The following is a 27,702-nucleotide window of genomic DNA, read 5'->3' on the forward strand; positions in this document are numbered from 1 at the left end:
GAGAAAAAGACAGAGACAGACAGAGAGAAAAAGAGACAGACAGAGAGACAGACAGAGAGAGACAAACAGAGAGACAGACCGAGAGAGAGAGGGACCATTGATGGACAGCAGTGTGGTGATGTTCCTCCACTGTGGGAAGCAGATGGTGTGTCATGAGGTCCCGGAGCTGTGCCCCCTCTGCGAGGAGCCCATCCTGGGGTCCCGGCTGGAGGAGGCCCCCGTCAGCCTGCCCTCGCCCTTCTGCAACGGACACACCACCTCCTGCTGCTTCCTGCTGGCCCCCGCACTGGATGCATACAGGTAACAGCCACACACACGCACACACACACACAACCACACACAAACAGGTAACACTCTCATAAACACACACACACACACACACACTAACAGGTAACACTCATTCACACACACACACACATACACACACACACAGGTAACACTCATTCACACACACACGCACACACACACACACAACCACACACACACACACACACACACACACACAGGTAACACTCTCATAAACACACACACACACACACACACACACACACACACAGGTAACACTCATTCACACACACACACACACACACACACACACACACACACACACACACACACACACACACACACACACATGTGTTTAGGCAGCCTGTGTTTTAAGTGCCTTTGGTTTAAAGTTAATTATGTGTTTAAGGGGTTTGTATTTAAGGGGTCTGTGTTTAAGCAGCTGGTGCTTTAAGGGTTATTAATGGTTGTTACAGGTCTTTGTTTTAAGGGTGATTTATCTGTTTAAGGGCCTTTGATGAAAAGTCAGAACTCCACACTGGAATCTCCAATTCTAAAGGTCAGAGTGAGTTTGTGTGTTTGTGTGTGTGCATGCGTGCGTGCGTGCGTGCGTGTTGTCTTTGTGTACACTACGAAAGGGTTGCGGTATATTTGAGTTAATTTCAAATGGATCAGACCTAATAAAAAAATAGAATGTATTTATTTGAATATATAAATGTGTATAAAATATATAAAAATGTATTTATGAATGTGTGTATTAACATTATTACGTGTGTAGCTACGTGTATTAACTGCATTAGTGTGCACCTCTGACTGTGCAGTGATATGTGTTAATGTATAACTACACCCACCTGGGCGTGTTGTAGGGGTGGTGTATAACTACACCCACCTGGGCGTGTTGTAGGGGTGGTGTATAACTACACCCTCCTGGGCGTGTTGTAGGGGTGGTGTATAACTACACCCACCTGGGCGTGTTGTAGGGGTGGTGTATAACTACACCCTCCTGGGCGTGTTGTAGGGGTGGTGTATAACTACACCCACCTGGGCGTGTTGTAGGGGTGGTGTATAACTACACCCTCCTGGGCGTGTGTTAATGTAGGGGTGGTGTATAACTACACCCTCCTGGGTGTGTGTTAATGTAGGGGTGGTGTATAACTACACCCTCCTGGGCGTGTGTTAATGTAGGGGTGGTGTATAACTACACCCACCTGGGCGTGTTGTAGGGGTGGTGTATATCTACACCCACCTGGGCGTGTGTTAATGTAGGGGTGGTGTATAACTACACCCACCTGGGCGTGTTGTAGGGGTGGTGTATAACTACACCCACCTGGGCGTGGTGAAGGATGAGACCGGCTGGGAGACGTGTATTCGGGTGGTGCTGGTGCAGCACGACTCCTACAGCCTGAGAGACCAGTGGGACAAATACCTGGAGAGCTACTCTGGAGGAGCCCTGTGGGACACCAACTGGACCAGGTAGTACTACTGCAGTACTATATATACTACTACAGCACTAGTACTAGAGCTACTCTGGAGGAGCCCTGTGGGACACCAACTGGACCAGGTAGTACTACTGCAGTACTATATATACTACTACAGTACTAGTACTAGAGCTACTCTGGAGGAGCCCTGTGGGACACCAACTGGACCAGGTAGTACTACTGCAGTACTATATATACTACTACAGTACTAGTACTAGAGCTACTCTGGAGGAGCCCTGTGGGACACCAACTGGACCAGGTAGTACTACTGCAGTACTACTGCAGTACTACTGCAGTACTATATATACTACTACAGCACTAGTACTAGAGCTACTCTGGAGGAGCCCTGTGGGACACCAACTGGACCAGGTAGTACTACTGCAGTACTATATATACTACTACAGTACTAGTACTAGAGCTACTCTGGAGGAGCCCTGTGGGACACCAACTGGACCAGGTAGTACTACTGCAGTACTATATATACTACTACAGCACTAGTACTAGAGCTACTCTGGAGGAGCCCTGTGGGACACCAACTGGACCAGGTAGTACTACTGCAGTACTACTGCAGTACTATATATACTACTACAGTACTAGTACTAGAGCTACTCTGGAGGAGCCCTGTGGGACACCAACTGGACCAGGTAGTACTACTGCAGTACTATATATACTACTACAGCACTAGTACTAGAGCTACTCTGGAGGAGCCCTGTGGGACACCAACTGGACCAGGTAGTACTACTGCAGTACTACTGCAGTACTACTGCAGTACTATATATACTACTACAGCACTAGTACTAGAGCTACTCTGGAGGAGCCCTGTGGGACACCAACTGGACCAGGTAGTACTACTGCAGTACTATATATACTACTACAGCACTAGTACTAGAGCTACTCTGGAGGAGCGTTGTGGGACACCAACTGGACCAGGTAGTACTACTGCAGTACTACTGCAGTACTACTGCAGTACTATATATACTACTACAGCACTAGTACTAGAGCTACTCTGGAGGAGCGCTGTGGGACACCAACTGGACCAGGTAGTACTACTGCAGTACTACTGCAGTACTACTGCAGTACTACTGCAGTACTATATATACTACTACAGTACTAGTACTAGAGCTACTCTGGAGGAGCGCTGTGGGACACCAACTGGACCAGGTAGTACTACTGCAGTACTACTGCAGTACTACTGCAGTACTATATATACTACTACAGTACTAGTACTAGAGCTACTCTGGAGGAGCCCTGTGGGACACCAACTGGACCAGGTACTAGTACTACTATGTATACTACTTCAGTACTATATATACTACTACAGTACTATATATATACTACTACAGCACTAGTACTAGAGCTACTCTGGAGGCGCGATGTGGGACACCAACTTGACCATGTACTACTGGAGTAATACTACAGTACTATATATAGAGTATACTACTAAAGGACTATATATATATATATATATATATATATATATATATATATATATATACACTACTCTCTACCTGTCTGTCTGTGACTAACGGTTTCTATCTATGTCTCTCTCTACATGTCTGTCTCTCTCTCTACATGTCTGTCTCTCTCTCTACATGTCTGTCTCTCTCTCTACATGTCTGTCTCTCTCTCTACATGTCTGTCTCTCTCTCTACATGTCTGTCTCTCTCTCTACATGTCTGTCTCTCTCTCTACACGTCTGTCTGCAGGTTCGACGCGGTCACCCATAACTGCTACACCTACTGCCTGGGCTTCATCAACCGGGTCCTGGAGGTCGAAGGTCGCGGGCCCCTCACCCCGGAGCAGTTCACCGAGCGCTACGTCCTGCCGCGCACCACCAGGGCGCACAGATTCAACGGCCTCCTTCAGGTCCTCAAGAAGAAGCCCTACTACCTGCTGGAGAGACAGACGGGTAGCGAGAGAAGCAGCCTGGCAGGGAGCGACACAGTCAGCCAGGTCAAGAGTGAGACAGGCAAGTAGAGAGAGAGAGACTGGTAGTGAGAGAGAGACAGGCAAGTAGAGAGAGAGAGACTGGTAGCGAGAGAGAGACAGGCAAGTAGAGAGAGAGAGACTGGTAGTGAGAGAGAGACAGGCAAGTAGAGAGAGAGAGACTGGTAGCGAGAGAGAGACAGGCAAGTAGAGAGAGAGACTGGCAGCGAGAGAGAGACAGGCAAGTAGAGAGAGAGAGAGAGACTGGTAGCGAGAGAGAGACAGGCAAGTAGAGAGAGAGAGACTGGTAGCGAGAGAGAGACAGGCAAGTAGAGAGAGAGAGACTGGCAGCGAGAGAGAGACAGGCAAGTAGAGAGAGAGAGAGACTGGTAGCGAGAGAGAGACAGGCAAGTAGAGAGAGAGAGACTGGTAGCGAGAGAGAGACAGGCAAGTAGAGAGAGAGAGAGACTGGTAGCGAGAGAGAGACAGGCAAGTAGAGAGAGAGAGACTGGTAGCGAGAGAGACAGGCAAGTAGAGAGAGAGAGACTGGTAGCGAGAGAGAGACAGGCAAGTAGAGAGAGAGAGACTGGTAGCGAGAGAGAGACAGGCAAGTAGAGAGAGAGAGAGACTGGTAGCGAGAGAGGGACAGGCAAGTAGAGAGAGAGAGACTGGTAGCGAGAGAGACAGGCAAGTAGAGAGAGAGAGACTGGTAGCGAGAGAGAGACAGGCTTTTAGAGTATGGTGACTTCCTATACCACTACCATATGATACTACTGTCCTATTCTACTAACATATGATACTACTGCCATATACTACTACCATATGATACTACTGTCCTATAATACTACCATATGACACTACTATCCTACACTACTACCATATGATACTACTATACATGATACGACATCCTATAGTACCATATGATACTACTGTCCTATACTACCATATGATACTACTGCCATATACTACTACCATATGATACTACGGTCCTATACTACTACCATATGATACTACTGCCATACACAACACTATTACTAAGTAATAATATTATTATTATGCACGTTCATCATGTTCTTTCCCACTCATTATTACAATAGCTCTGTCTGACAGTCTGTCTCTCATGCCGAAGAGAAGGTGGTCTTTTCTGAAGACCCCCTGAAGGCCAACTCTTTTCTGTGTGAAGTAACAGGCAACGAAAATGCGTTCAGGACACACGGCAAGGGGACATTTTCAGTAGTTTAGAGTGGAAGTTGTGATGCATAAGGGCATACAGACGTGTGTGCCCTTATGAACGTGAACGTGCGGCACACTTCATGGTGCCCGTGTCGGGGGTTTGAAACTGTTGTCACCCTATATATGGGAGAGTGAGAGAGAGAGAGAGAGAGAGAGAGAGAGAGAGAGAGAGAGAGAGAGAGAGAGCCATGAGGTTTATCAGCTGATCAGCTGAGTACCATCAGTAAAGCTGATGGTACTATTAGCAAACAGCATTAGTACTAGCTAACAGAGGCTTGTATAGTCTCATATCATTCGTATGTTTGTGGTGCCAGGAGCTATTAAACCAACATGATGCTACGGTGCAAGTGTCTTGATCTTTGTGTCAGAATGATAGGATCTGCGTGGTGACTGACCTTTCCAGCCGGGGTTTAGTGTTTGTAGGACGCCGGGGAACGGAGTCCTCTGGAACCCTAGCTGCAGGACCTGAGAACCCTAACCCATCTCTTAGTGTTACAACGGGTTTTAACCATCAAGAAACCTTAGAGTCGACTCGTCCACAAGGCTGGTGATACAGTCCTACTAAAGTACTACAACTCTGATACCATACAGTATAGTTCTACTACAGTCCTACTACAGTACTACAACTCTGATACCATACAGTATAGTTCTACTACAGTCCTACTACAGTACTACAACTCTGATACCATACAGTATAGTTCTACTACAGTCCTACTACAGTACTACAACTCTGATACCATACAGTATAGTTCTACTACAGTCCTACTACAGTACTACAACTCTGATACCATACAGTATAGTTCTACTACAGTCCTACTACAGTACTACAACTCCGATAACAGTTTAGTTCTAGTACAGTATAGTTCTACTACAGTAATACTAGAGTAGTACAACTCCAATACCATACAGTATAGTTCTACTATAGTATAGCTACAGTATAGTTCTACTATAGTATAGCTACAGTATAGTACTACTATAGTATAGCTACAGTATAGTACTACTATAGTATAGCTACAGTATATTCTACTACAGTAATACTAGAGTAGTACAACTCCAATACCATACAGTATAGTACTACTATAGTATAGCTACAGTATAGTTCTACTATAGTATAGCTACAGTATATTCTACTATAGTATAGCTACAGTATATTCTACTATAGTATAGCTACAGTATATTCTACTATAGTATAGCTACAGTATATTCTACTATAGTATAGCTACAGTATAGTTCTACTATAGTATAGCTACAGTATAGTACTACTATAGTATAGCTACAGTATATTCTACTACAGTAATACTAGGGTAGTACAACTCCAATACCATACAGTATAGTACTACTGTAGTATAGCTACAGTATAGTTCTACTATAGTATAGCTACAGTATAGTTTTTTTTTTTTGTCTTGTTTTTGTTTTATTTATTTATTATTGCTTATGTTTATTTATTTATTTTTTCCACAATGTCTTGTTTTTTAAAAAATGTATGATGACTATATGCTCTGTAAGGTGACCTTGGGTGTCTTGAAAGGCGCCTCTAAATGAAATGTATTATTATTATTATTACTCCAGTCCCACTTTCAGTTCACTCCAATACTCAACAGTTGTGCTATAGTAGTAGTGCAGTAGTACTGTACGATAAGAATGCAGTGTCTTCAGGGTTTATATCATAGAATTGCATCGTGCACTAAAGAGGTGATAATATCTTACATTATAATTTATAACACACACTACTTTAAATTACAATAGGGGAGATAATAGTGGACAAAGGGTGCATTAGTATAACATTAATGGTGTATGATGATTATCGTTAACAATACGTTTATAATTATTTGAAAATTGTTTAGCAATGATAGTATATACTATTGATGCGAGTTTATATGTTAAGTGTACATTTATCCTTCTCTAGTGGTTCAGAGGGTAGACTGAGCAGTTTCCTGCAACATGATAGGCTGGGCTCATGGCCTTGTTACTCCTAGTGTGGAGTTACGTCCACCCGGTCACCCTGGTTACCAGACATATACCATTGACCCCCCTCATTCACTCACATGTTGTTCAACCTCTCAAGCACTCACACATTCACACTCTCATTCATCTCACATTCAGCCTCTCATTCCCCCTCACATTCGCTCATATATTCACTCACATTCACTCATATAATCTCTCATGCTTAAAAAACAATACTTTTATTTTCTTTAACAAAACAGAACTACCCAGACACCTGTAAGTGAGCAACAGCTTAACAGGTTAGCTTATAATGCTACTATAATGCTAACATTTTTTTTTTTTTCAAGGGTTAGCATCATAATGCCATGCTAAACATTATAATGATGACAAAAGTCTCTGAAAAGCCAATCAAATGTCATCTAGCTCAGCTCGCTCCCGTGAGGAAATCCATCTCTTTATGACCACTTCCTGTTAGAGAGAGAGAGAGAGAATATAACTGTGTATATGTATGCCCGTTTGTGTATACAATTGTGGGCATATTAGTGTGTCCATATTAATGTGTGTGTGTGTGTGTGTTTATGTGTGTGTGTGTGTGTGTGTGTGTGTGTGTGTGTGTGTGTGTGTGTGTGTGTGTGTGTGTGTGTGTGTGTGTGTGTGTGTGTGTGTGTGTGTGTGTGTGTGTGTGTGTGTGCGTGCGTGTACCTGGACTGTGAGTCTGTGCAGGCTGAGGGGAGAGGTCAGCTCTGCCTCTGATAGGTCGGCTGGATAGATGATGTAACACATCATTAGCTCCTACACACACACGCACGCACACACACACACACACACACACACACACACACACACACACACACACACACACACACACACACACACACACACACACACACACACACACACACACACACACACACACACACACACATTAATATCGTCAGGCAGGCTTTATGATTGTTAGACTACCTGCCTGGCCATACCCATAGTAATCGATAACCTATAAATCTGTATATCCACGTGTCTAAGGGCTCCGGTGTCGTTACATTGTCTTTCAGGGCTTCTTCTTTTCAGGATGACTCTTGGGTCACACTGAGGAGCAAGAAGTTACTGAGGAGTAACTTGAGTTGATAGTCGCCTGATTTTTTCCGCACCTTGGTTTCACAAGAGGGCCCGGAGGAAGACGCTAGGAGTTTGGACCAATCGGGTGGCGCCTGACCTGTGATTGGACATATTGGCCTTGACAAGGGGGCCGGAACTAACCGACCCTATTAAACCAGCTAACCTACCCCCCTAACTCACCCACCGGCCAACTCACCCAGACTAGCTAGCACTAGCTGAGTGGTGGGACCTTGTTGCCATGGGGACTGTTGCCATGGGGACCGTTACCTTGGAGACGTTGGCGGTGATCCTGCTGAGCGCCGCGAGAGAGCGCCAGGTGAACGGACGCAAGGACGCACCTGAGGACCTCACCTGCTCCACCACCACCGAATAACTAGAGGGGAGGAGAGGGGGAAGGAGAGGGGAGAAGGGGAGGGGAGGAGAGGGGGGGGGGAGGAGAGGGGGGAGAGGGAGGGGAGAGGAGAGGAGGGGGGAGGAGAGGAGGGGGGAGGAGAGGGGAGGGGAGAGGAGGGGGAGTGGAGGGGGGTGGAGAGGAGAGGGGAGGAGAGGAGGGGGAGTGGAGGGGAGGAGAGGAGGAGAGGAGGAGGAGAGGAGAGGAGAGGAGAGGAGAGGAGAGGAGAGGAGAGGGGAGGAGGAAGGGGAGGGGAGGAGAGGGAAGGATGAGAGAGGAGAAGGGAGGAGAGGAGTTCACTGCATGGTTTTAAACCTATAATGTTGTTCTTTCTCATCTTAAAAGGTCTAAATTCCACAAGGAACAGGTTACATTAGAGCTCAGGGTTTAGGGCTCATGACTAAAGGATGAGGTTAAGGTTAAGGGTTCATGACTAAAGGATGAGGTTAAGGTTAAGGGTTCATGATTAAAGGATGAGGTTAAGGTTAAGGGTAAAGTGTGGAGGTTTAAGGGTTAAGGGTAACTGTAAGGGATGAGGGGTACCTGGCATGGTAGAAGGGGGGTCCTTTTCTGTAGAGCACTGGGAGAGAAGAGAATAGATGAGACATAGACCACACACACACACACACACACACACACACACACACACACACACACACACACACACACACACACACACACACACACACACACACACACACACACACACACACACCACCATGCGCGTGCTAACAGGGTGTGACCTACTGAAGTGCGCCCCGTATTTGGCCCCGGGCTTGGGGACCCAGGCCCGGCTACGGTAGTAGTGGTAGGCTGCGTAGGAGCTCTCAAAGCCGGGCTGAACACCCCGGAACCTCCCCCACAGTTCACTGATGGACAGCGGCTTCTAGCCAATCAGAGAAGAGAGCACTCTCAGCGATGGAAGCAAAACACGTGAGATGTTTGAGCCAATAGAGTGGACATTAACATGTTTACTAAGGTAAGGGTAAGGTGTAACATATTAATTGAAATGATAAGGTTTAGTTATTGTGAAAGGTTAGGTTAAGGTATTGAAAGGTAGGTTAGGTTTAGAAGGTAGTTAGTTAGTTACCTGGTTGTGACAGACTAAGAGGTTAGTTAGTAAGTTAGTTAGTAAGATAGTTACCTGGTTGTGGTGGACTGAAAGGCAGCCCAGAGCGTAGACCAGGAAGAATGCCTGAGATGGAAGAGGGTGATTAGTGAATAATCTTATCATCATCTTTCATCACCTAGCAACACATCACCTAGCAACACATCCCCTAGCAACACATCACCTAGCAACACATCCCCTAGCAATACATCACCCACCTAGCATCACATCACCTAGCAACACATCACCTAGCAACACATTAACTAGCAATACATCACCCCACTAGCAGCACATGACATAGGAACACATCACCTAGCAACACATCACCTAGCAACTGTTGGCAGGACCTGTCTCACCTCCTCCAGAGTGAGCTGTAGAACCTCAGTGGTGCTGAAGGGCAGCCGTCTCACCCCCCCCTGGTTGACCTCTGACCCCCCCGACCCCCCCTCCTGTCAGAAGAAAACAACAGGCTTCAGGGACCATCTGTGCACCTGAGTATTGATTATTGATGGATTGATTGGTTGTTTATTGGACAAACCTCCTCATCACTGTCCCCCTCCACAAGGACATACTCAGGGGCGGAGTCAGTCCACGGGGCGGAGTCCAACACAGAGTCAGCCACGGGGGAGGAGTCAGCCATGGGGGAGGAGTCATCCACGGGGGAGGAGCCAGTCCTGGGGGCGGGGTCAGTGTGTGGCCTATCTTGGTATGGGCAATATTTCCTCCTCTGTTCATCTGTCGAAGATGATCTGTTAAAAACACAACAACTATTTAGACTCGCTAACCTCACTAGTTCAAACAAAACTAGTAAGACTAGTCAGGCTGAAGAGCGACAGGAAGGAGAAGAAACAGAAAGGAAGAGCGACAGGAAGGAGGAGGAACCGGAAGGAGGAGGAGGAACAGGAAAGAGGAGTAAAAGGAAGGAGGTTAGATGAATACCTCTTCCTCTTCTTTTGGGAAGAGTCTTCAGTCTGTGGTAGCCCCGCCTCCTCACTTTCTGCGGCCGGCTCGATTGGCTCAGACAGCCTAACAAGTATTTGATTGACAGCTTCCTCATCCATTCCCTTGGACAGCAGATAGTCCCGCCTCCATGATAACAGCTGCTCATACCTAGAGAGGACCAACAGACAGACAGACAGACAGATAGACAGCCAGACAGGTTAGACAGACAGGTTAGACAGACAAGCCAATCATTCAGTGACAGGTGCAAAGTTAACATGTAGGTTAACATACAAGAGGTTAACATATATACTGCATCAAAAATTGTTTACACTGAGACGCCTTATGTTCACTGTACCTGAAACACAAGAAGGAAACCACACGCAAATGTTTTGGGAAATTTGTGGCTAGACTCTCCTCTTCTCCTTCTGCACTGTTCAACTCCCTAGTGAAATATGTCAGACCCTACGGACAGACAGAAAGCTTTCTGAATGGCTTCTGACCTGGCTTGTGATTGGCTACTGACCTGGCCTGTGACTGGCTACTCGCCTGGCTTGTGGTTGACTACTAACCTGGCCTTTTATTGGCTACTGACCTGGCTTTTGATTGGCTACTGACCTGGCTTTTGATTGGCTACTGACCTGGCTTTTGATTGGCTACTGACCTGGCTTTGCTGATGACAGGAATCTGTCGGCCTTCAAATTCTGCAACATACAGATATTGAATATATTGATTATACATATAAAGGGTTATATGTTAGGGTTAGAGATGAGTCGGTTAGGGATGAGAGGGTTAGAGATGAGAGGGTTAGGGTAAGAGACGTACATATACATATATATATATATATATATATATATATATATATATATATATATATATATATATATATATATACGCACACACACACACACACACACACACACACACACACACACACACACACACACACACACACACACACACACACACCCTGCCATCGGTCAGAGAGGCTGTAGTCTGGCCGGGCTCTGGACAGAATCCCCTTCCCGAAATAACCCTGAAAACACAACAACATTATAAACAAAACACAGACAAAGTATCATATCCAGAATGATAACTCAATACGCACACCCATAAATAGTGTACATGCTTCATACAGTGTTGTATACTTTATATAGTATTATATTATCTAGCCTATATATATATATATATATATATATATATATATATATATATATATATATATATATATATATATATATATATATAGAGAGAGAGAGAGAGAGCCCCCTGCTCTAGTGATGAGTACCATTGGATCTTTTCTCATCCTAGTCCAAGGTTCTATAGGTTCTACTTCTATCACAGTAAAGTTACAACCAGTCCTCAAAGACCAGTCCTCAAAGAGACAAACTCTCTTAACCAGAAGAGAACCAGTAGTCAGTTATCGGAGACATTATTAGACAAGACCGACAGACACACAGGCAGATAGAGAAGGACGTGTACCTGTCCGTACAGCAGCTCAATGTGAGCGGGGTCTCGAACCAGGACCTGCTGGTTCACCAGGTCGGCGCGGTAAACGCTCTCTCGGCAACGCATCGCCTCCGCGTCGCTGCGCGGCACCGGGAAAGGCGCCTCGTACGCCTCGTACACCGTCGCGCGGCGCCGAGGCGCAAGAAACGCCGCCTCCGTCATTTACTACCTACTTCACTGCCTTTATGAATTAAATAGTTTATTAATTCATTAGTTTAATTCTGATTGCGCTTGAATAACTTGGTTTGACAGTTGCACCTGCTGTCCAGTGGGCGTCCGGTGGACACTTCTAGCAAGACTCTACAAGAAGGATACGTAAAGTATGCGTACAGATAATATAAATAATATATAGAATATGAATAATAGATCAAATATACATTTCAAGTAGTTACATGTGTTGTGATGGGGACAGCATTTTAGATGTCCCCGGAACTCCTTCCTGAAGGAAACATCCGTTCATGACAAAAGTTCCGCCTCTTCCACCGATTAAACTCGTGACGGAATGTCCGTTTTCTGAGCCGTTTATAAATTCTTAGTTATAGCTAAATATGTAATACACTAACTATATAAAATACCTGGTGTATTTTATATTTCCCAAATCCAAAGTGACAACGTTAAATGTAATGGCACATTGACAAATTGTTTAAAGCCCTACCTGCTCCTGAATCTTTATCTGTACTTACTGTCTAACCCCCATCTGCTCCTTAATGGCCTGTTTCTGTACAGTCTAACCCCTACCTGCCCCTTAATGACCTGTCTCTGTACTGTCCAACCCCTACCTGCTCCTTAATGACCTGTCTCTGTATTGTCTAACCCATACCTGCTCCTTAATGACCTGTCTAACCCCTACCTGCTCCATAATGACCTGTCTAACCCCTACCTGCTCCATAATGACCTGTCTAACCCCTACCTGCTCCATAATGACCTCTCTGTATTGCCTTACCCCTACCTGCTCCTTAATGACCAGTCTCTGTATTGTCTTACCCCTACCTGCTCCTTAATGACCTTTCTCTGTATGTTCTAACCCCTGGTTGTACCTATGGATATAACTTTGTAATTATATTTAAGCTAATACCATCATGTGTATATGTGCTTTAACAAGCGCTGTTGTTAATGAAATTCACCACGCCGTGGTGTTGAACTATAAGTGTCATGGAAGCTTAGCACTCTCGGAGAGGTTTTGTTGATTCGTTGAAGATCATAAGACATTACAACGTAAAAAAACGAAACCTAATTTGGGTTCACAGAGCTTTAAGGAATGTTGTCGGGTTGTGATGTGACCTGTCTCTGGAAGGTGATGATTTGTTGATGCGGCGAGTCAGTACATTCACCAAATCTTTACCAAACACTTTATTAAAGACATCTTTATTAAACACATCTAACTGAGGTACATGAAGAACGCAGAACATCCACAGGCTACAGGAGACGACCGAACACTGCTCAGCTCCTACTGGGCCAGAAACAGAGAATTACATACGGTTACATATTATAATGCACTGTTCATGTTATTACACTTATGCTGTTAGTATAGATCTGTTGATGGGATTAGACTGATCATTTTGTTATAGACTGTTCATGTTGTTATAGAATGGTTCACGCTGTTATATACTTTGCATGTTATATAGACAGGTTCATGTTGTATACTGATCAAAGACGTACCTTGATTTGAATCCACCTCTCCCTCCGCCTCCACCTCGTCCACCTCCACCTCTTCCTCCTCGTCCTCCTCCACCTCTTCCTCCACCACCTCTTCCTCCTCCACCTCTTCCTCCTGCTGTTCTTCCTCCTGCTCCACTTCCACCCCCTCTCCATGGTCCACTTCCACCTCCACCTCCTTCTCCTCCTCCTCCTCCTCTCCCTCCTCTTCCTCGTCCTCCACCTCTTCCTCGCCCTCCTCCTCTTCCTCCTCCTTCTCTTCCTCCTCCTCCTTCTCTTCCTCCTCCTCCTTCTCTTCCGCCTTCGCCTCCTCGTTCTCCTCCTCCACCTCTTCCTCCTCCTCCTCCTCCTCTTGCTCCTCGGGCTCCTCTTCCTCCTCCTCCTCCTCTCCTGTTGGACATCCCCAGGCGCTTCCGGTCTTCAAACGACGGCCTACAAGACAACATGGGTTACAACCGCAGGTCCGTCTGATCAGAGCGACCCGATTGGTCAACAACACCAATTAGAACGCGATCAAATTAGCACGACAGTACACCTCACCATGCTCTAATTAAAAAATGCCTCATTATTCTCGAATATCTCTCCGCCATGGACTCATAACACAAAACTAGTAGCTAAAAATTACATGTGAAATTTATAGACATTGTAGCAGAATGTGTCAACAAATTAAGTCAAGTTAATTTTGCTATGTGTGCTCTCATCAGCAACACAAACCAATTAAGTTCCAATTAAGACACATTCTTGAACGTTTAGGGGAACTCCAAATTATTATCAAACTAAAAAGGTGGTTTGTGCAGGGTTTCCATGAAATTCCACAGCAGCACTTGCGCTATTCAAGATTAGCATGAACAAACAATAAAAATCAAAGCTGGAAAGACATTTGGAAGACAGACAGACAGACGGACAGAAAGACAGTCAGGTGGTCAGACAGTCAGGTGGTCAGACAGAGAGGTCCTTACCCGGCTCTGAATTGTTTGAGAACCTTGCTGCTCGTGTTGGTCAACTCTTTGTCGAACACTGAGTTCTTCGTAGACTTGGCTGGCTTCGGCTTGGCTGCAGACAGACAGAACACATCTCTTGTTGATTAAATGCTCACATTTACATCAAGCACCATTTTTATCCCAAGGTTTTGGGTGGATGTGATGGTCTTCGTAATATAATAACAGTAACTGTAATGAGGTGTTCTGACCTTTGGGGGCCGCTGTTTCCTCCGGCATGGCTCTGGCTCTCTGGGGCCGCCTCTCTCTCTTGGCGGCTCGCTCGGCGTACATCTGGGACTTGAGCAGCTCCATCTGGGCCCGGTCCTCCGCCTATAACAGCCACACATTAGCTACGTCACCTCCACAACCCAGCCATAAACTGTGCCCTGTCTTCTGCCTATAACGGCCACACATTAGCTACGTCACGTCCAGAACCCAAACTACATCAGCTCCCCCACCCAGCCTTCACCTCCTCCACCCAGCCTCAGCACCTCCTCCACCCCATACTTACTGTCAGCTCCTTCTTCTTTCCGTCCTTGAGGAACTTTTCCCTCTTCTTCTTCCCTCTGAGAGCCAGGTCAAAGTCCTGCAGCGCCTTGGACACTGGAACACGAAGCATCCATGTTACAAACATGTTAAGAACACGTGACACTAGAGCACCATCCGTCCATGCCACATACATGTTAAGAAAACATGAGAGTAGAACACGAAGCATCCATGTGACATAATACGTACATGTTAAGAACACGTGACACACCATGATACACACGTGTTCCATACCAAGTTACACATCACGATACATAGCATGTTGCACACTGGGATACACACCGTGATACATAATATGTTGCAAACCATGATTCACAACATGCAACGTCTTACGCATCACATTACGCTGGACTAGAGAGGAAGCGTGTCACTCACTGCGTTCCTTCTTCCTGTCCTGAGGCGTCTGGAACCAGGTCCTCTCCGGGGCCACCTCCTCCTGCTTGTTGAGGCGCTTCTGGGCCACGCTCAGCTGAACACACACACACACACAGGAGGGTCAGTATATACACACACACCATCAGACACACACACCGTCAGACACACACACCGTCAGAACACACACACCGTCAGAACACACACACACACACACACACACACACACACACACACACACACACACACACACACACACACACACACACACACACACACACACACACACACACACACACACACACACACACACACACACACCTGGGCCTCAGACGCAGCCATCTCCCTCTCCTCTCTCTCCAGTCTCATGACGGCGTAGACGTCCTTCTCGATAGCCCGGATATGAGAGGCAAACCTCACCACCACGTCTAGAGAGAGGGCGAGAGACGTAAGAACACAATGTTAGAGCCTCTGGTAGAGACATAGACACACAGTGCTAGAGCTCTGGTAGAGAGACATAGACCCGGGTCTTCACAGGGTCCTTGGCCGTCTACCTGTCTGTCTCTATGTGTGTACCTGTCTGTCTGTCTGTCTGTCTGTCTGTCTGTCTGCGTGCGTACCTGTGGGTATAACCCGGGCCTTGAAGATGTTCCTGGGAGTCTACCTGTCTGTCTGTGTCTGTAACTATGGGTGTGATCCGGGTCTTGATGGTGCTCCTGTCTGTCTGACTGTCTGTCTGTCTGTATGACTGTGTGCCTACCTGTGGGGATGACCCTGGCCTTGACCGTGTTGCGGGCCTTCTGTCTGTCTGTCTGAGTACCTGTCTGCCTGCCTACCTGTGGGGATGACCCTGGCCTTGACCGTGTTGCGGGCCGTCTTCACGATGTCCTTCAGCATGCGGCGCTCCGTCTCGCCCACCAGGGACACCGAGCGTCCCGCCCGCCCAGCGCGCGCCGTGCGCCCCACGCGGTGCACGTAGTGCTTCACCGTGTTGGGCATGGTGAAGTTTATCACCTGCACACAGACGGGGGAGCAGACAGACAGGTTAGGGTTGGGCATGGTGGAGTTTATCACCTGCACACAGACGGGTAGACAGACTGGTTGTTGAGATCTTGTCTAGTGGTGGTCTAGATCTAGACTAGTGTAGTCTAGATCTAGATCTAGACTACACTAGTCTAGATCTAGTGTAGTTTAGATATAATCTAGATCTAGTCTAGTGTAGTCTAGATCTAGTGTAGTCTAGATCTAGACTAGTGTAGTCAAGATCTATACTAGTGTAGTCTATATCTAGTGTTGTCTAGATCTAGTGTAGTTTAGATCTAGTCTAGATCTAGTGTAGTGTAGTCTAGATCTAGTCTAGATCTAGTGTAGTCTAGATCAAGTCTAGTGTAGTCTAGATCTAGTGCAGTCTAGATCTAGTCTAGTGTAGTCTAGGTCTAGTCTAGTCTAGTTCTAGGTGCAGCCCCATACCGTTTTGACTCCATCGATGTCCAAGCCTCTCGCAGCCACGTCCGTAGCGACCAGGATGTCGATCTGCTCGTCTTTAAAACGCCTGGAGACACAACATCACCTGACGGGTTAGGTTACCACCTATGCTGCTGATCTACACATTAATAAATACACATATATAAAAAGTAAAAAGGCGTGTCATTGTGTGTACTGAGCGCGTTGTGTACCTCAGGTTCTCCAGCCTCTGGGTCTGGCTGAGGTTCCCGTGGAGCTCGGCCGCCTTGACCCCCAGCAGCCCCAGCAGGATGTGCAGGCGGTGGGCCTGCTTCTTGGTCTGGGTGAAGAGCATCACGTGGTCCTGGAAGGTCCTGGTCACCAGGGCTGGAACCACGAGAGGATTACACACAAACGCACACACAACTCGGATACTGCACAAAGTATGCTAATGTCACCAGCATGCTAATGTCGAGCTAATGCTAAAGGTATGCTAATGTGGAGCTAATGCTAACGGCAGGCATATTTGGAATGAATGCTAACAGCATGCTAATGTGGAGCTAATGCAAATGGTATGGTCACGTTGAGCTAGTCCTAACGGTAGCATAAATTAAAGCTAATACTAACAGCATGCTAATGTGCCGCTAAAGCTAACAGTAGGCTAATGTGGAGCTAAAGCTAACTGTTGGCTAATGTGAAGCGAATGCTAACAATGGCGCTAATGCTAACGCTAGGCTAATGTGGATCGAAAGCTAACGGTAGGCTAATGTGAGCGAATGCTAACATAGCGTTAATGCTAACGGAAGGCTAATGTGAGCGAATGCTAACCTGCTACGATGGCCTCGCGGTCTCCCTCCCGGTTGGGTCGGATCCTGACGAACTCCTGACGGAGGAACGGAGCGACGTCCGTGTTGCTGTTCACGAAGATCCTGATAGGCTGCTTCAGGGACACTGAGGCCAGGTCCTTGACCTAGATCCACAACACATAGATCCTACATCAGCTAGATCCACAACACATAGACACTACATCACCTATATACACATAGAATACATACACAACACATAAATGCTACATCACCTAAATGCAAAACACATAAGATACCTCAGTAGTAGTAGTATCAGTTGTAGGAGAAGACTACCTCAGTCTAGTCGTAGTCCTACCTCGTCACTCATAGTAGCGGAGAACAACATGGTCTGTCTCTGGAAGGCACACATCCTGATGATCTCCTTCATCTGCTCCTCAAAGTACTCGTCCAGCATCCTGAAACACAGTAGTACACATTAGATACACAGTAGTACACATTTAACCTGGTTGCACAAATTAAACACTCAAGTACACATTAAAACACACAGTTATACACATTGAACACACTTTAGTTCAGATTAAACAAAAAGTACACATTAAATAAAAAATACACATTAAATACACAGTAGTACACAATAAACACACATTATACATTTTGTGCATAGTATTAGCCCCACTGACCGGTCGGCCTCGTCCAGGATGAGGATCTCGATGTTGGTGAGCTGGAAGGAGGGCGTGTTGTGGAGGTGATCGATCAGACGACCCGGGGTGGCGATCAACACGTCTGGACCGCAGCGCAACGCAGCCTCCTGGGACTTCACATCCAGACCACCTGGAGGGACGGACGGACAGACAGGGTGAGGACGGACAGACAGGGGGAGGAGGGACAGACAGGGGGAGGAGGGACAGACAGGGGGAGGAGGGACAGACAGACAGGGGGAGGAGGGACAGACAGGGGGAGGAGGGACAGACAGGGGGAGGAGGGACAGACAGACAGGGGGAGGTGTAGTCTGGGTGAGAGGGTGAGTGTAGTCTGGGTGAGAGGGTGAGTGTAGTCTGGGTGAGAGGGTGAGTGTAGTCTGGGTGAGAGGGTGGGTCAGTGGGTTGCCATACCGACGGCTAGGCAGGTGGAGATGGGGGTGAACTGGGCCAGCTGTCGGGCCACCGAGTGGACCTGGATGCCCAGCTCTCTGGTGGGCACCAGCACCAGGACCCGGGTCACCTGCGTCTCCTTGGGCTTGTAGAGCAGCCGCTCCAGAACGGGCAGCATGAAGGCCGCCGTCTTACCTGGGGTGGGAGGAGCACAGGGTCAGCCAATCAGAGAGCAGACAGGGGGTCAGCCAGCCAATCAGAGGGCAGATAGGGGGTCAGCCAGCCAATCAGAGAGCAGACAGACAGACTGCGTATGACTGGTCCGTAAAGTACCCGAACACTTACAGTTAGAACCCCATGTAAAGCCCCCCCAAAACTTCAGTAAGACACGCAGGGTATAATAATCCAAAGCTACGGCCAATCAGAAAGCAGACAGAGGGACAGCCAGCCAATCAGAGAGGAGACAGACAGACTGCGTATGACTGCTCCGTAATGTACCCCAACACTTAAAGTAAGACCCTTGGGTATAGTACCCCAAAACTACAGTAAGACACCCAGGGTATAGTACCCCAAAACTACAGTAAGACATGCAGGGTATAGTACCCCAAAACTACAGTAAGACATGCAGGGTATAGTACCCCAAAATTACTGTAAGACGCCCAGGGTATAGTACCCCAAAACTACAGTAAGACGCCCAGGGTATAGTACCCCAAAACTACAGCCAATCAGAGAGCAGGCAGAGCGTCAGCCAACCAATCAGAGAGCAGACAGAGAGACTGCGTATGACGTGATTGGTCCGTACCTGTGCCAGTGGCAGCGCAGGCGCAGAGGTCACGACCCAGCAGAGCCAGAGGAATACAGGCCTTCTGCACCGGGGTGGGCTCCCGGAACCCCATGGTGCTGATGGCCTGATCACACACACACACACACACACACACACACACACACACACACACACACACACACACACACACACACACACACACACACACACACACACACACACACACACACACACACACACACACACACAGGTTAGATAAATATCTATATAAATAACTTTCTATATATATATATATATAATATACATTCATACATACAAACACACACACTCTCAATATGAGCGAGAGGTCATAGGTCACCTTGAGCAGCGGTCGGGACAGGTTCATGTCCTGAAACATCAGCTTTTCGTCGTAGTTAGAGGCGTCCTCGTAGAAACAGTCTGGAGCCTGACACACACACACACACACACACACACACACACACACACACACTGAGTAAGGAACTGCTGTGGATTCTATAGTATGATGAAGTCACCACCATTGTATTATATTGGATCCTTATTTAACCAGTAAACCAGTTAAGTCCCGTTGGGATGGGGTGTCTCTTTTTCAAGGAGACCTGGTCAAGACAGGCAGCAGCTTCAACATACAGCTACAAACACTGAAGGAGAACAAACTAAAAATGACTAAAAGCCATGGAAACAGGGCATACCTCATCTTTTTTCCTCTTCTTTCCCGATTTATCCCTCAGAGTGTCTACACACGGACACACACAGAGAGAGGTGAGACGTGTATTTAACCGCGCACGATGACATACTTAGATTTGGGTTTGCATGTAGTTACCGGCTTTGGTGAGGACCTCTTCGTCGGCGGAGTCAAACTCATCCTCGTCATCCTCACTCTCTCCCGGCTCCTCTACTTGGGCCGGTTTTACGTCTCCATCATCACCATCCTCTTCGTCGTCGTCATCGTCATCCTCCTCCTCCTCATCATCCTCATCGGCGTCACCTTCCTCCTCTTCCTCGTCTTCCTGCTTGGCCCCTGTGCCAGACTTCTCCTGTGAAGAGCATCCCTGTTAGTGATCACCATGGCAACCGGCAGCATCAGCAGCAGCGACTGAGCGGATTTCCTCAACACTCACCTCCAGCTTCCTCCTCTTCCTCACTTTGTCGATCTTCTCGTCAAGTGTCGTCGGAGCGCTCTGAAAAAAATACTACAGATAAGACCCCCGGGTACAGTACCCCAAATCTACAGTTAGACACCCAGTGTACAGTGCCCAAAAACTAGAGTATTCACCCAGGGTATATCCCCCCCAAAACCCCCTCAGAATAATTGGTAAGCCCTTTAACCATGCAGAATGATATGGTAACCTCTGACCTCGCCACTCCGCCAAGTAAAGCTCAGAGAGGCGGACGCTCACCCTCTTCTTGAGCTGTGACATCACGTCCGCCAGCGCCCAGTCCTGGTTATCGGGTGCGTCTCGCGCCCCAAACTCGAAGCCGGCGTTGAAGTCTCCTGCGCCGCGACCCTTCCGAGCCTCCTTCTTCTTCCTGTTCAGCACGATGGGCGCGTCCGCCTGCCACACAACAAAACACCTTCATTTAACCTGCTGACCGTTGTACGGTGTAAGCTACTGCATGTACTGATACACAAGTACACAGCACACCGAGTCTGTACCTTTCTCTAGAACCATAAGTCTGTACCTTTACCTATAGCTGATTCTGTACCTTTCTCAATAGCTGAGTCTGTAAATTAATCTAGAGCTGAGTCTGTACCTTTGTCTACAGCTATGAGTCCGTACCTTTATCTATAGCTGATTCTGTACCTTTCTCTATAGCTAAGTCTGTTACTTAATCTACAGCTGAGTCTGTACCTTGGTCTACAGCTATGAGTCTGTACCTTTCTCTACAGCTATGAGTCTGTACCTTGAACTATAGCCATGAGTCTGTAACTTTCTCGAGACATGCTATGAATCTGTACCTTTCTCTACAGCAATGATTCTTTAACCTTTTCTAGAGCTGTGAGTCTGTACCTTACTCTGCAGCTATGAGTCTGTACCTTACTCTGCAGCTGTGAGTCTGTACCTTTATCTAGAGTTATGAGTCTGTACCTATGAGTCTGTACAGTCTATATTTAAGGGTCTGTACCTTTCTCTATAGTTATGGGTCTGTACCTTTCTCTAGAGCTATGAGTCTGTACATTTCTCTACAGATAGGAGTCTGCACCTTTCTCTAGAGCTATGAGTCTACCTTTCTCTATAGATGATTCTGTACCTGTCTCTATAGCTAGGAAAATGATTATGTACCTGTCTCTATAGCTAGGAGTCTGCACTTGTCTCTAGAGCCATGCTATGGGTCCTTCCCTTTCACCATGACTATAAGCCTGTACCCTTACGTTACTCCATGGCTCTGCCATTCTCCATCACTAAGCTATGAGTCTTTACTTTTCTCCACGATTATACGCCTGTTCTCAAAGTTTACCCTATGGCTATGAGCCTACCACTAGGCTAGCAGCGTGTAGCCCTAAACATAAACTTACTTCTCCATCCTCAGAGTCGGTCTCCGGCTCTTCCAGAACCTCGTCATCGTCCAGGATGGTTCCGATCAGGTCCAGTTCACTCAGCATGGTGACGTCTGGTGGAAACGATCACTTCGTTTCCAGATCAGATCGGGAACTGATCAAAACAATTCGTTTCCCTGCGCTCGTGTCCAGGGCGCTCACGTGTGGGTAAGGGGAATGTATTGGCGGAAGTGACGGACCAGGGCACGGAAGTGGAGGAAGGACGCTAGGTCCGCCCTAGCGGTCGGAGGAATGAACTGCTCAACTCGAATTTCATAAAATCCTTTATTGCCGTCTCAAATTTAAAATGACAGGATGTTTAGTGTGAAGACAGGAATGTATTTAAGCAGCTCTAAAGATAGTGATTTTAGCCTCTTTATCACTGCTATACATGGTTAAATAGGGTATTCCACCATCCCTATAGTAGTGAGTGCATTTAACCATCTCTATAGCAGTTATAGTGCAGATAACTATCAGTGATCCAACCATCTCTATATTCCAGTGCATTTAACCAGCTCTAGCATCATAATGTATTCATCACTTTAAAGAGTGACTAACCCATCTCCATCGCAGTGAGTGTATTTCACCAGCTCTCGAGCAGTGAGAGTATATTTAACCATCTCCATCGTTATAAAAAGGGCATTACCCATCTCTGTAGGAGTGACTATAACCATCTATAGTAGCAAGACCATATATTTAGAAATGTTTTCGGTGTAAAAGTTGTGTAACAAGGAGGCAGACACAAAGAATTAAGTCAAAATGTCCCGAGGACTCTTTATTAAAAAAAACATAAAACACAAAAGTTGAAACTATACAACTAGCCAGGCGGTGGTGGGGGGTGGAGGGAGAGGGTGTGGTTTAGGGTCTTGGGGGGCGCATGCCTGGGGGAGGCGGGCCTAGAAAGAGGGATAGAGAGTTGAGATTAGTACAGAGGTCACATGACACAACAAATGGTCTCTAAGGTAGAAGGCTTGCACAGCATCTTTTATTATTTCACGTCGCCGTGTATATGGTATTTGTGGAAAATACAAAAAGAAAAAGCTGAACCAATGGTGAAGAAACTATATTATGCATGATATGTAGCCTACAATTCTCCCGTCTAAAACTCTACTTGGAAAAGGCCATTTGCTTGCTTTAAATACTGATTTAATCACAGCAAGATGTTGCTGTGTCAGACCAACTGACCCGTCACTTGGCTGTTGGGAGATCGCTTTAGGAATTTGATGAAGCCATCAAGGATGATGCACGTGGCAATACTTTCATGATTCCATTTGTTTAGGCAACAGGTTAATTGATGTCTATATTGAGATGTAATTCAGCCATGATTCTTTCGCTCATAAGCTCAGTGTGTACGTTTTATAAATTGGGAGGTTGGCCATCAATGAACATCCATTCTGTTCCAAACACGCGTTTAGCAGCGACCAAAGCTGTACCTTTGTTTCAGCCAACCCCGATAAGCGCAGACTAACTGCAATGGTTAGGAAGTTTTCTCCAATAGTGCTCGTAAAACACCTGCAGTTGTTTTGATTGTGTTTACAGAGCAATTCGCACGCTCAAGGACTTACAAACTGAGAGGATAGTTAACCGTTACAACCGTTTAACTCTCTGGTTATCGACAGTTTAAATCTCACACCTAGAAGCAGCAACTTGACCAGACAGCAAGCGTGAAAAGATATACGACACACGTCAATCCGTGAGCGCGTGTGGCTTTGAAGAACACAGAAAGGCGCCTCTGCATTCGTCTCTGAACCTCGACACCGCCCAAGCCTTATCAGTAGTCGTCCATTATTGAGGCACCGGAGGAACCATTACCTCTCATTCCAGGGGGTGGTGGCCTCATGCCAGGAGGGGGCATTCCCATTGGTGCTCCGCGGCCAGGAGGCATTCCCATTGGTGGGCCCATGGGGGGCCTCATGCCGGGAGGTGGGCCCATCATTCCTGTGAAGCCAAAACGTTGGGTGTTAAAAACCTTCAAAACCAACACCAGTTGGTCCCCCACCACATCATCATCACCACCAGTCCCCCCAAACCACGACCAGTCCACCACCAGAGCGCCACTCACCAGGGGGCGGGGCTCCGCGGCCCATTGGGGGAGGGGCTCCTCGGCCCGGAGGGTACTGCGTCGGCGCTCCTGCGATGCTGGCGCCGGCTGCTGCCGCGGCAACCGTTCCTCGGCCCTGAGGGGTCATCACCTGGGATACACAAAACATACGGTACGTGAGTCACATGACTCAAAGAACCCACTAGTGTAGGCGCCCTAGAAGGTCCAACTCGCTGACCAGTAGGCTGTGGGACGAATCCCAGTCATTCAAGAGATTCTTACTGGGATACTCTGCAAATTGGTTAAGTCACTGAGGTTAATGGTTGACATGATTGTCAACACTTCCTCAGCGTCTCGTTTCTCTGTGACCTGCCTGATGTCAAAGGACCTTTAGTTCTCTCAGGAGGCTGAATTATAGTCTCTGGAACACAGTCGCTGGCTGCCGCCACGTGTTCGTGACGTAAACAACACTGCCGCGCTGCATGCTGCGTCTGGGAGGCCGTCGCTAGCTTCAGTTGAACCACGGTCAACAAACTGCACTTTATGACTACAATCTAAAACAGTCTTTGTATTCTCAACTACTGTATTATAAACTTGGTTAAGATGGGGAAAACCGGTAACCGTTTCAGCCCTGACCTGCCCACAAGAGACACGCGCGCCACTCGAGTGGTCGTCATGGTTACCTGTTGCGATGGCCCGCCCACTCCTCTGACCGGTCCTGCCAGACCCGCGGGGGCCTGGGGCATGGGGGCCCCTGCCGGCACGCCACGCCCTGCGGCACGGCCGACCCCGGGGCCACCGGCCACGCCCGCCAGCGGAACCCTGGCGATGCCCGTCTGGAACACAAGAGGTCAAAGGTTAGACGGGGTCAAAGGTCAGACGTCTACGTCAGCCTGAGGTCAGGGAGAGAGGGGAGGGGGAGAGAGGGCGTCAGGGTGAGGTCAGGCGGATGAGTGATGTTATGTTTTTTTTTGGGGGGGGGGGGTCTTACGTCTTTTGGGGGTGGTCCTTCCACCGTCATGGAGACCAGGTTCTCCCCCCGCAGCAGAACCAGACCCAGCACCCGCTTCTCCTCGCGCTCCGGCTGCTTCGAGTTCTTGGGCCTGCACACAAACGAACAGCGAGACGTCAGCACAACCACACAACAAAGACTTCAACACAACCCTACAAATAGGTAAACAACACAACCCTACAAACACCTCAACCAGCCGTCTTCAGGCCAACACCATGGAAAAGACGTCATGAAGACATTGAATATGGATATACTGCATTTATACACATTTCTCAATCATCAACGTATTGCTGCTCAGATGGCGCTGGTACGCGTGGAGGCCATCGCTCTCCTCGCAGAGCCGCTGGCCGGCAACCCCCCCCCGTCTGACGTTGGTCTCCTCCTGAGGTCAGACCACCATCGGCTCATTACCGGCTCCCGTTAAAGGGGTAGACTTCTGCTTAACTGTGGTGTGCATTTATGCAGCATCACTATAAACCGAACCACAGGTTATATCCAGCATCGGCGTTTGTCGCAGAGAGTCAGCCGGCTAAAGCTCTCGTCATGTGCGTTGAGCGAGGTGAGACCCTGGGTGGTCGGCGCCGAGGCGTACGATGAGAACCAATAGAAGCCCAAGATTTTTACTCTTGTGCACTGTACAATAAGATGCAATAATAGTGATTCTGAATAGAGCGGCCTTGGCAAAAATATTGGGGATTTTGTAAACGAGTGTCCTGAAACCTGGATACAGCGCATTCGATTAGATTGATATATATTACGCTGAAGTAAATACGGCCTGAAACATTACGCGGAGAAGGAGATGTTACTAGAGAGGTTTCATGCTGACGTTCATAAGATATGGCAGTGACAAGACATCATGCTGCCAGTGTGGATAGGGTCTTACTTGATCTTCCTGAACTCGTCGCAGTCACAGAGGATGAGGTTCATGTGTTTGTCGAAGGCCTTGAAGGTGCCGATGAAGATGCGGCCGTCCTGCAGGATGCACCTCATCCTGAAGTCGATGTGCTGCAGCATCTTGCTGCTCTTTCCCACCGTCTACACACACACAATGATGTCTTTGGTCAACATAGGTTTACATGAAAAAAGTCGAACTTCATTTCCCATCATGCAATGCATACAAGATGTATAACGAATAAGAACAAAGAAAGGAGTCTCAAAGTTGGGTTCATGGTTAGGATAGGGGAAGACCACCGATTGGATGATCCTACAGACAAGGTCAAGTAGACAATGAAACTGAAAGACTTTTATCGCACCTCTGATATTGGTAGTTCCACCTAAACATGGTTATATTTTACTCAAATCTAGCAGTCAGGAGTCCCAGCCCACTCTATATGAAACGTTCCAAGTGGTAAAATCTTTGCAAGTTCAGACGCATGGATAAATTCATTATTGTGAATGCATGTGCATTTCAATGCACGTCTGTATAAAGTATGATTGCGTGCAGAAATCGGAAGAGGACTGGACCAGGAAGTTAGATGCCATGTTTGTTTCGGTCCAAGGATTTATTCATGCATGTTCGTGTCTAGCTTGTACAAATAAAGAATGTAGGCAAACTGATCGTATTCAGCCGTTTCCTGGTGAGGCGTGGAAGAGACACGAAACTTGTCTTAATATGTACAGACTTTGCACTTTCACTACGTTACAAGTTAGACCGTTTCATATCGATTTAGATGGGACTTACAAGGAATGGAAGCCTGTGTATGTTCACAGGACTGTAGGAAAGAACATGGATTGGGCTAGACTCCATTACACAGATAAAACACCAATACAAACTATTTAACTGCTATCGACAACATGCTGTTCAATGAATGTTTCCGTCATACGAGTTGTACATTTGTAAACACGAAGACATGGAGATACGTGGGACTCGGAACACAAAGGCGTATCTGGAACCACGTTTAAAAGTACCCCCATATAACGCAATAAGAGCTCCCGGCTCTATACAGTAGGAACCTATGCAATGGGTTAGTAACCGGATGGCTAGAAGATCGTTCCCTCCCGCCAATGTTCTGGAGACACGTTATACGATTATAAAAAGGTTTCTGTAGAAGAAAGGAATAAACACTTTGATAACTAGTATCAGTTAGACGAACGCAGACATTGAAAAGTTGCAGAACAGAAACGCGTTAACAATGAATGGCGGCCATCGTTCAGTGTACGTTTGAGCATAGCGCGAAATCTGCCGTGATTCAATAATCGGAAAAATAAAATGAGATTCAAAAGACAACTGAAACAAATAAATCGACAGGAAAAACAAAGACTTACCATTTTAGCGGCTGTGATGGCTCCGATATCAGTCGGATTTCGCCAAAAATGTTCAAAAATTGACCCGCGAAGCTCCAACGGGGCCGCTGGGTTTTAAAGTAGAGTTACAGGAAGTGATGGAGGGAGGGAAACAGGAAGTGACGGAGGGGAGACGAAGTGCAATTCAATATTTGCTCCGTCGCCCCTTTTTTCCTTTATTACAAAGTTCCCATCGATTGCA

The 27,702-nt window shown here is 47.1% G+C and overlaps 5 protein-coding genes across 6 annotated transcripts in view; 2 read left to right on the plus strand and 3 right to left on the minus strand.

The window, feature by feature from the left end:
* Positions 1-27,702, plus strand: part of pltp (phospholipid transfer protein) — a 103,844-nt gene that overhangs the window by 27,137 nt on the left and 49,005 nt on the right. The gene's annotated exons all lie outside the window — the stretch shown is intronic.
* mkrn2os.2 (MKRN2 opposite strand, tandem duplicate 2) lies at positions 51-4,136 on the plus strand. The gene is made up of 4 exons (XM_060068939.1): positions 51-300; positions 795-844; positions 1,590-1,758; positions 3,470-4,136. Exons 1-4 carry the CDS (start codon positions 101-103, stop codon positions 3,738-3,740), a joined length of 690 nt encoding a protein of 229 aa, XP_059924922.1. The 5' UTR covers positions 51-100; the 3' UTR covers positions 3,741-4,136.
* Positions 7,090-12,382, minus strand: tsen2 (TSEN2 tRNA splicing endonuclease subunit). The gene is made up of 12 exons (XM_060069918.1): positions 11,903-12,382; positions 11,390-11,456; positions 11,085-11,124; positions 10,421-10,591; positions 10,008-10,230; positions 9,838-9,930; positions 9,518-9,568; positions 9,121-9,259; positions 8,917-8,953; positions 8,250-8,355; positions 7,569-7,658; positions 7,090-7,334 (listed from the first exon to the last, which is right to left on the minus strand). Exons 1-12 carry the CDS (start codon positions 12,089-12,091, stop codon positions 7,275-7,277), a joined length of 1,266 nt encoding a protein of 421 aa, XP_059925901.1. The 5' UTR covers positions 12,092-12,382; the 3' UTR covers positions 7,090-7,274.
* ddx27 (DEAD (Asp-Glu-Ala-Asp) box polypeptide 27) lies at positions 13,265-22,361 on the minus strand. 2 transcript variants are annotated; one of them, XM_060068936.1, is made up of 21 exons: positions 22,144-22,361; positions 21,026-21,181; positions 20,747-20,806; positions 20,449-20,662; positions 20,318-20,361; positions 19,966-20,052; positions 19,626-19,731; positions 18,845-19,018; positions 18,413-18,563; positions 18,088-18,187; positions 17,755-17,896; positions 17,160-17,313; positions 16,954-17,035; positions 16,320-16,497; positions 15,805-15,911; positions 15,487-15,580; positions 15,077-15,168; positions 14,775-14,895; positions 14,545-14,638; positions 13,589-14,017; positions 13,265-13,376 (listed from the first exon to the last, which is right to left on the minus strand). In XM_060068936.1, the coding sequence occupies exons 1-21, from the start codon at positions 22,228-22,230 to the stop codon at positions 13,370-13,372; spliced, it is 2,679 nt and encodes an 892-aa protein (XP_059924919.1). In that variant the 5' UTR covers positions 22,231-22,361; the 3' UTR covers positions 13,265-13,369. The 2 variants fall into 2 exon arrangements, with proteins under 2 accessions (XP_059924919.1, XP_059924918.1); XM_060068935.1 differs by having other exon boundaries at positions 13,265-13,379.
* snrpb (small nuclear ribonucleoprotein polypeptides B and B1) lies at positions 22,914-27,639 on the minus strand. Its single transcript, XM_060069460.1, has 7 exons — positions 27,483-27,639; positions 26,101-26,252; positions 25,197-25,308; positions 24,889-25,041; positions 24,226-24,356; positions 23,977-24,110; positions 22,914-23,060 (listed from the first exon to the last, which is right to left on the minus strand). Exons 1-7 carry the CDS (start codon positions 27,483-27,485, stop codon positions 23,023-23,025), a joined length of 723 nt encoding a protein of 240 aa, XP_059925443.1. The 5' UTR covers positions 27,486-27,639; the 3' UTR covers positions 22,914-23,022.

Source organism: Gadus macrocephalus, chromosome 13 (genome assembly GCF_031168955.1).
Source record: "Gadus macrocephalus chromosome 13, ASM3116895v1".
NCBI lineage: Eukaryota > Metazoa > Chordata > Actinopteri > Gadiformes > Gadidae > Gadus > Gadus macrocephalus.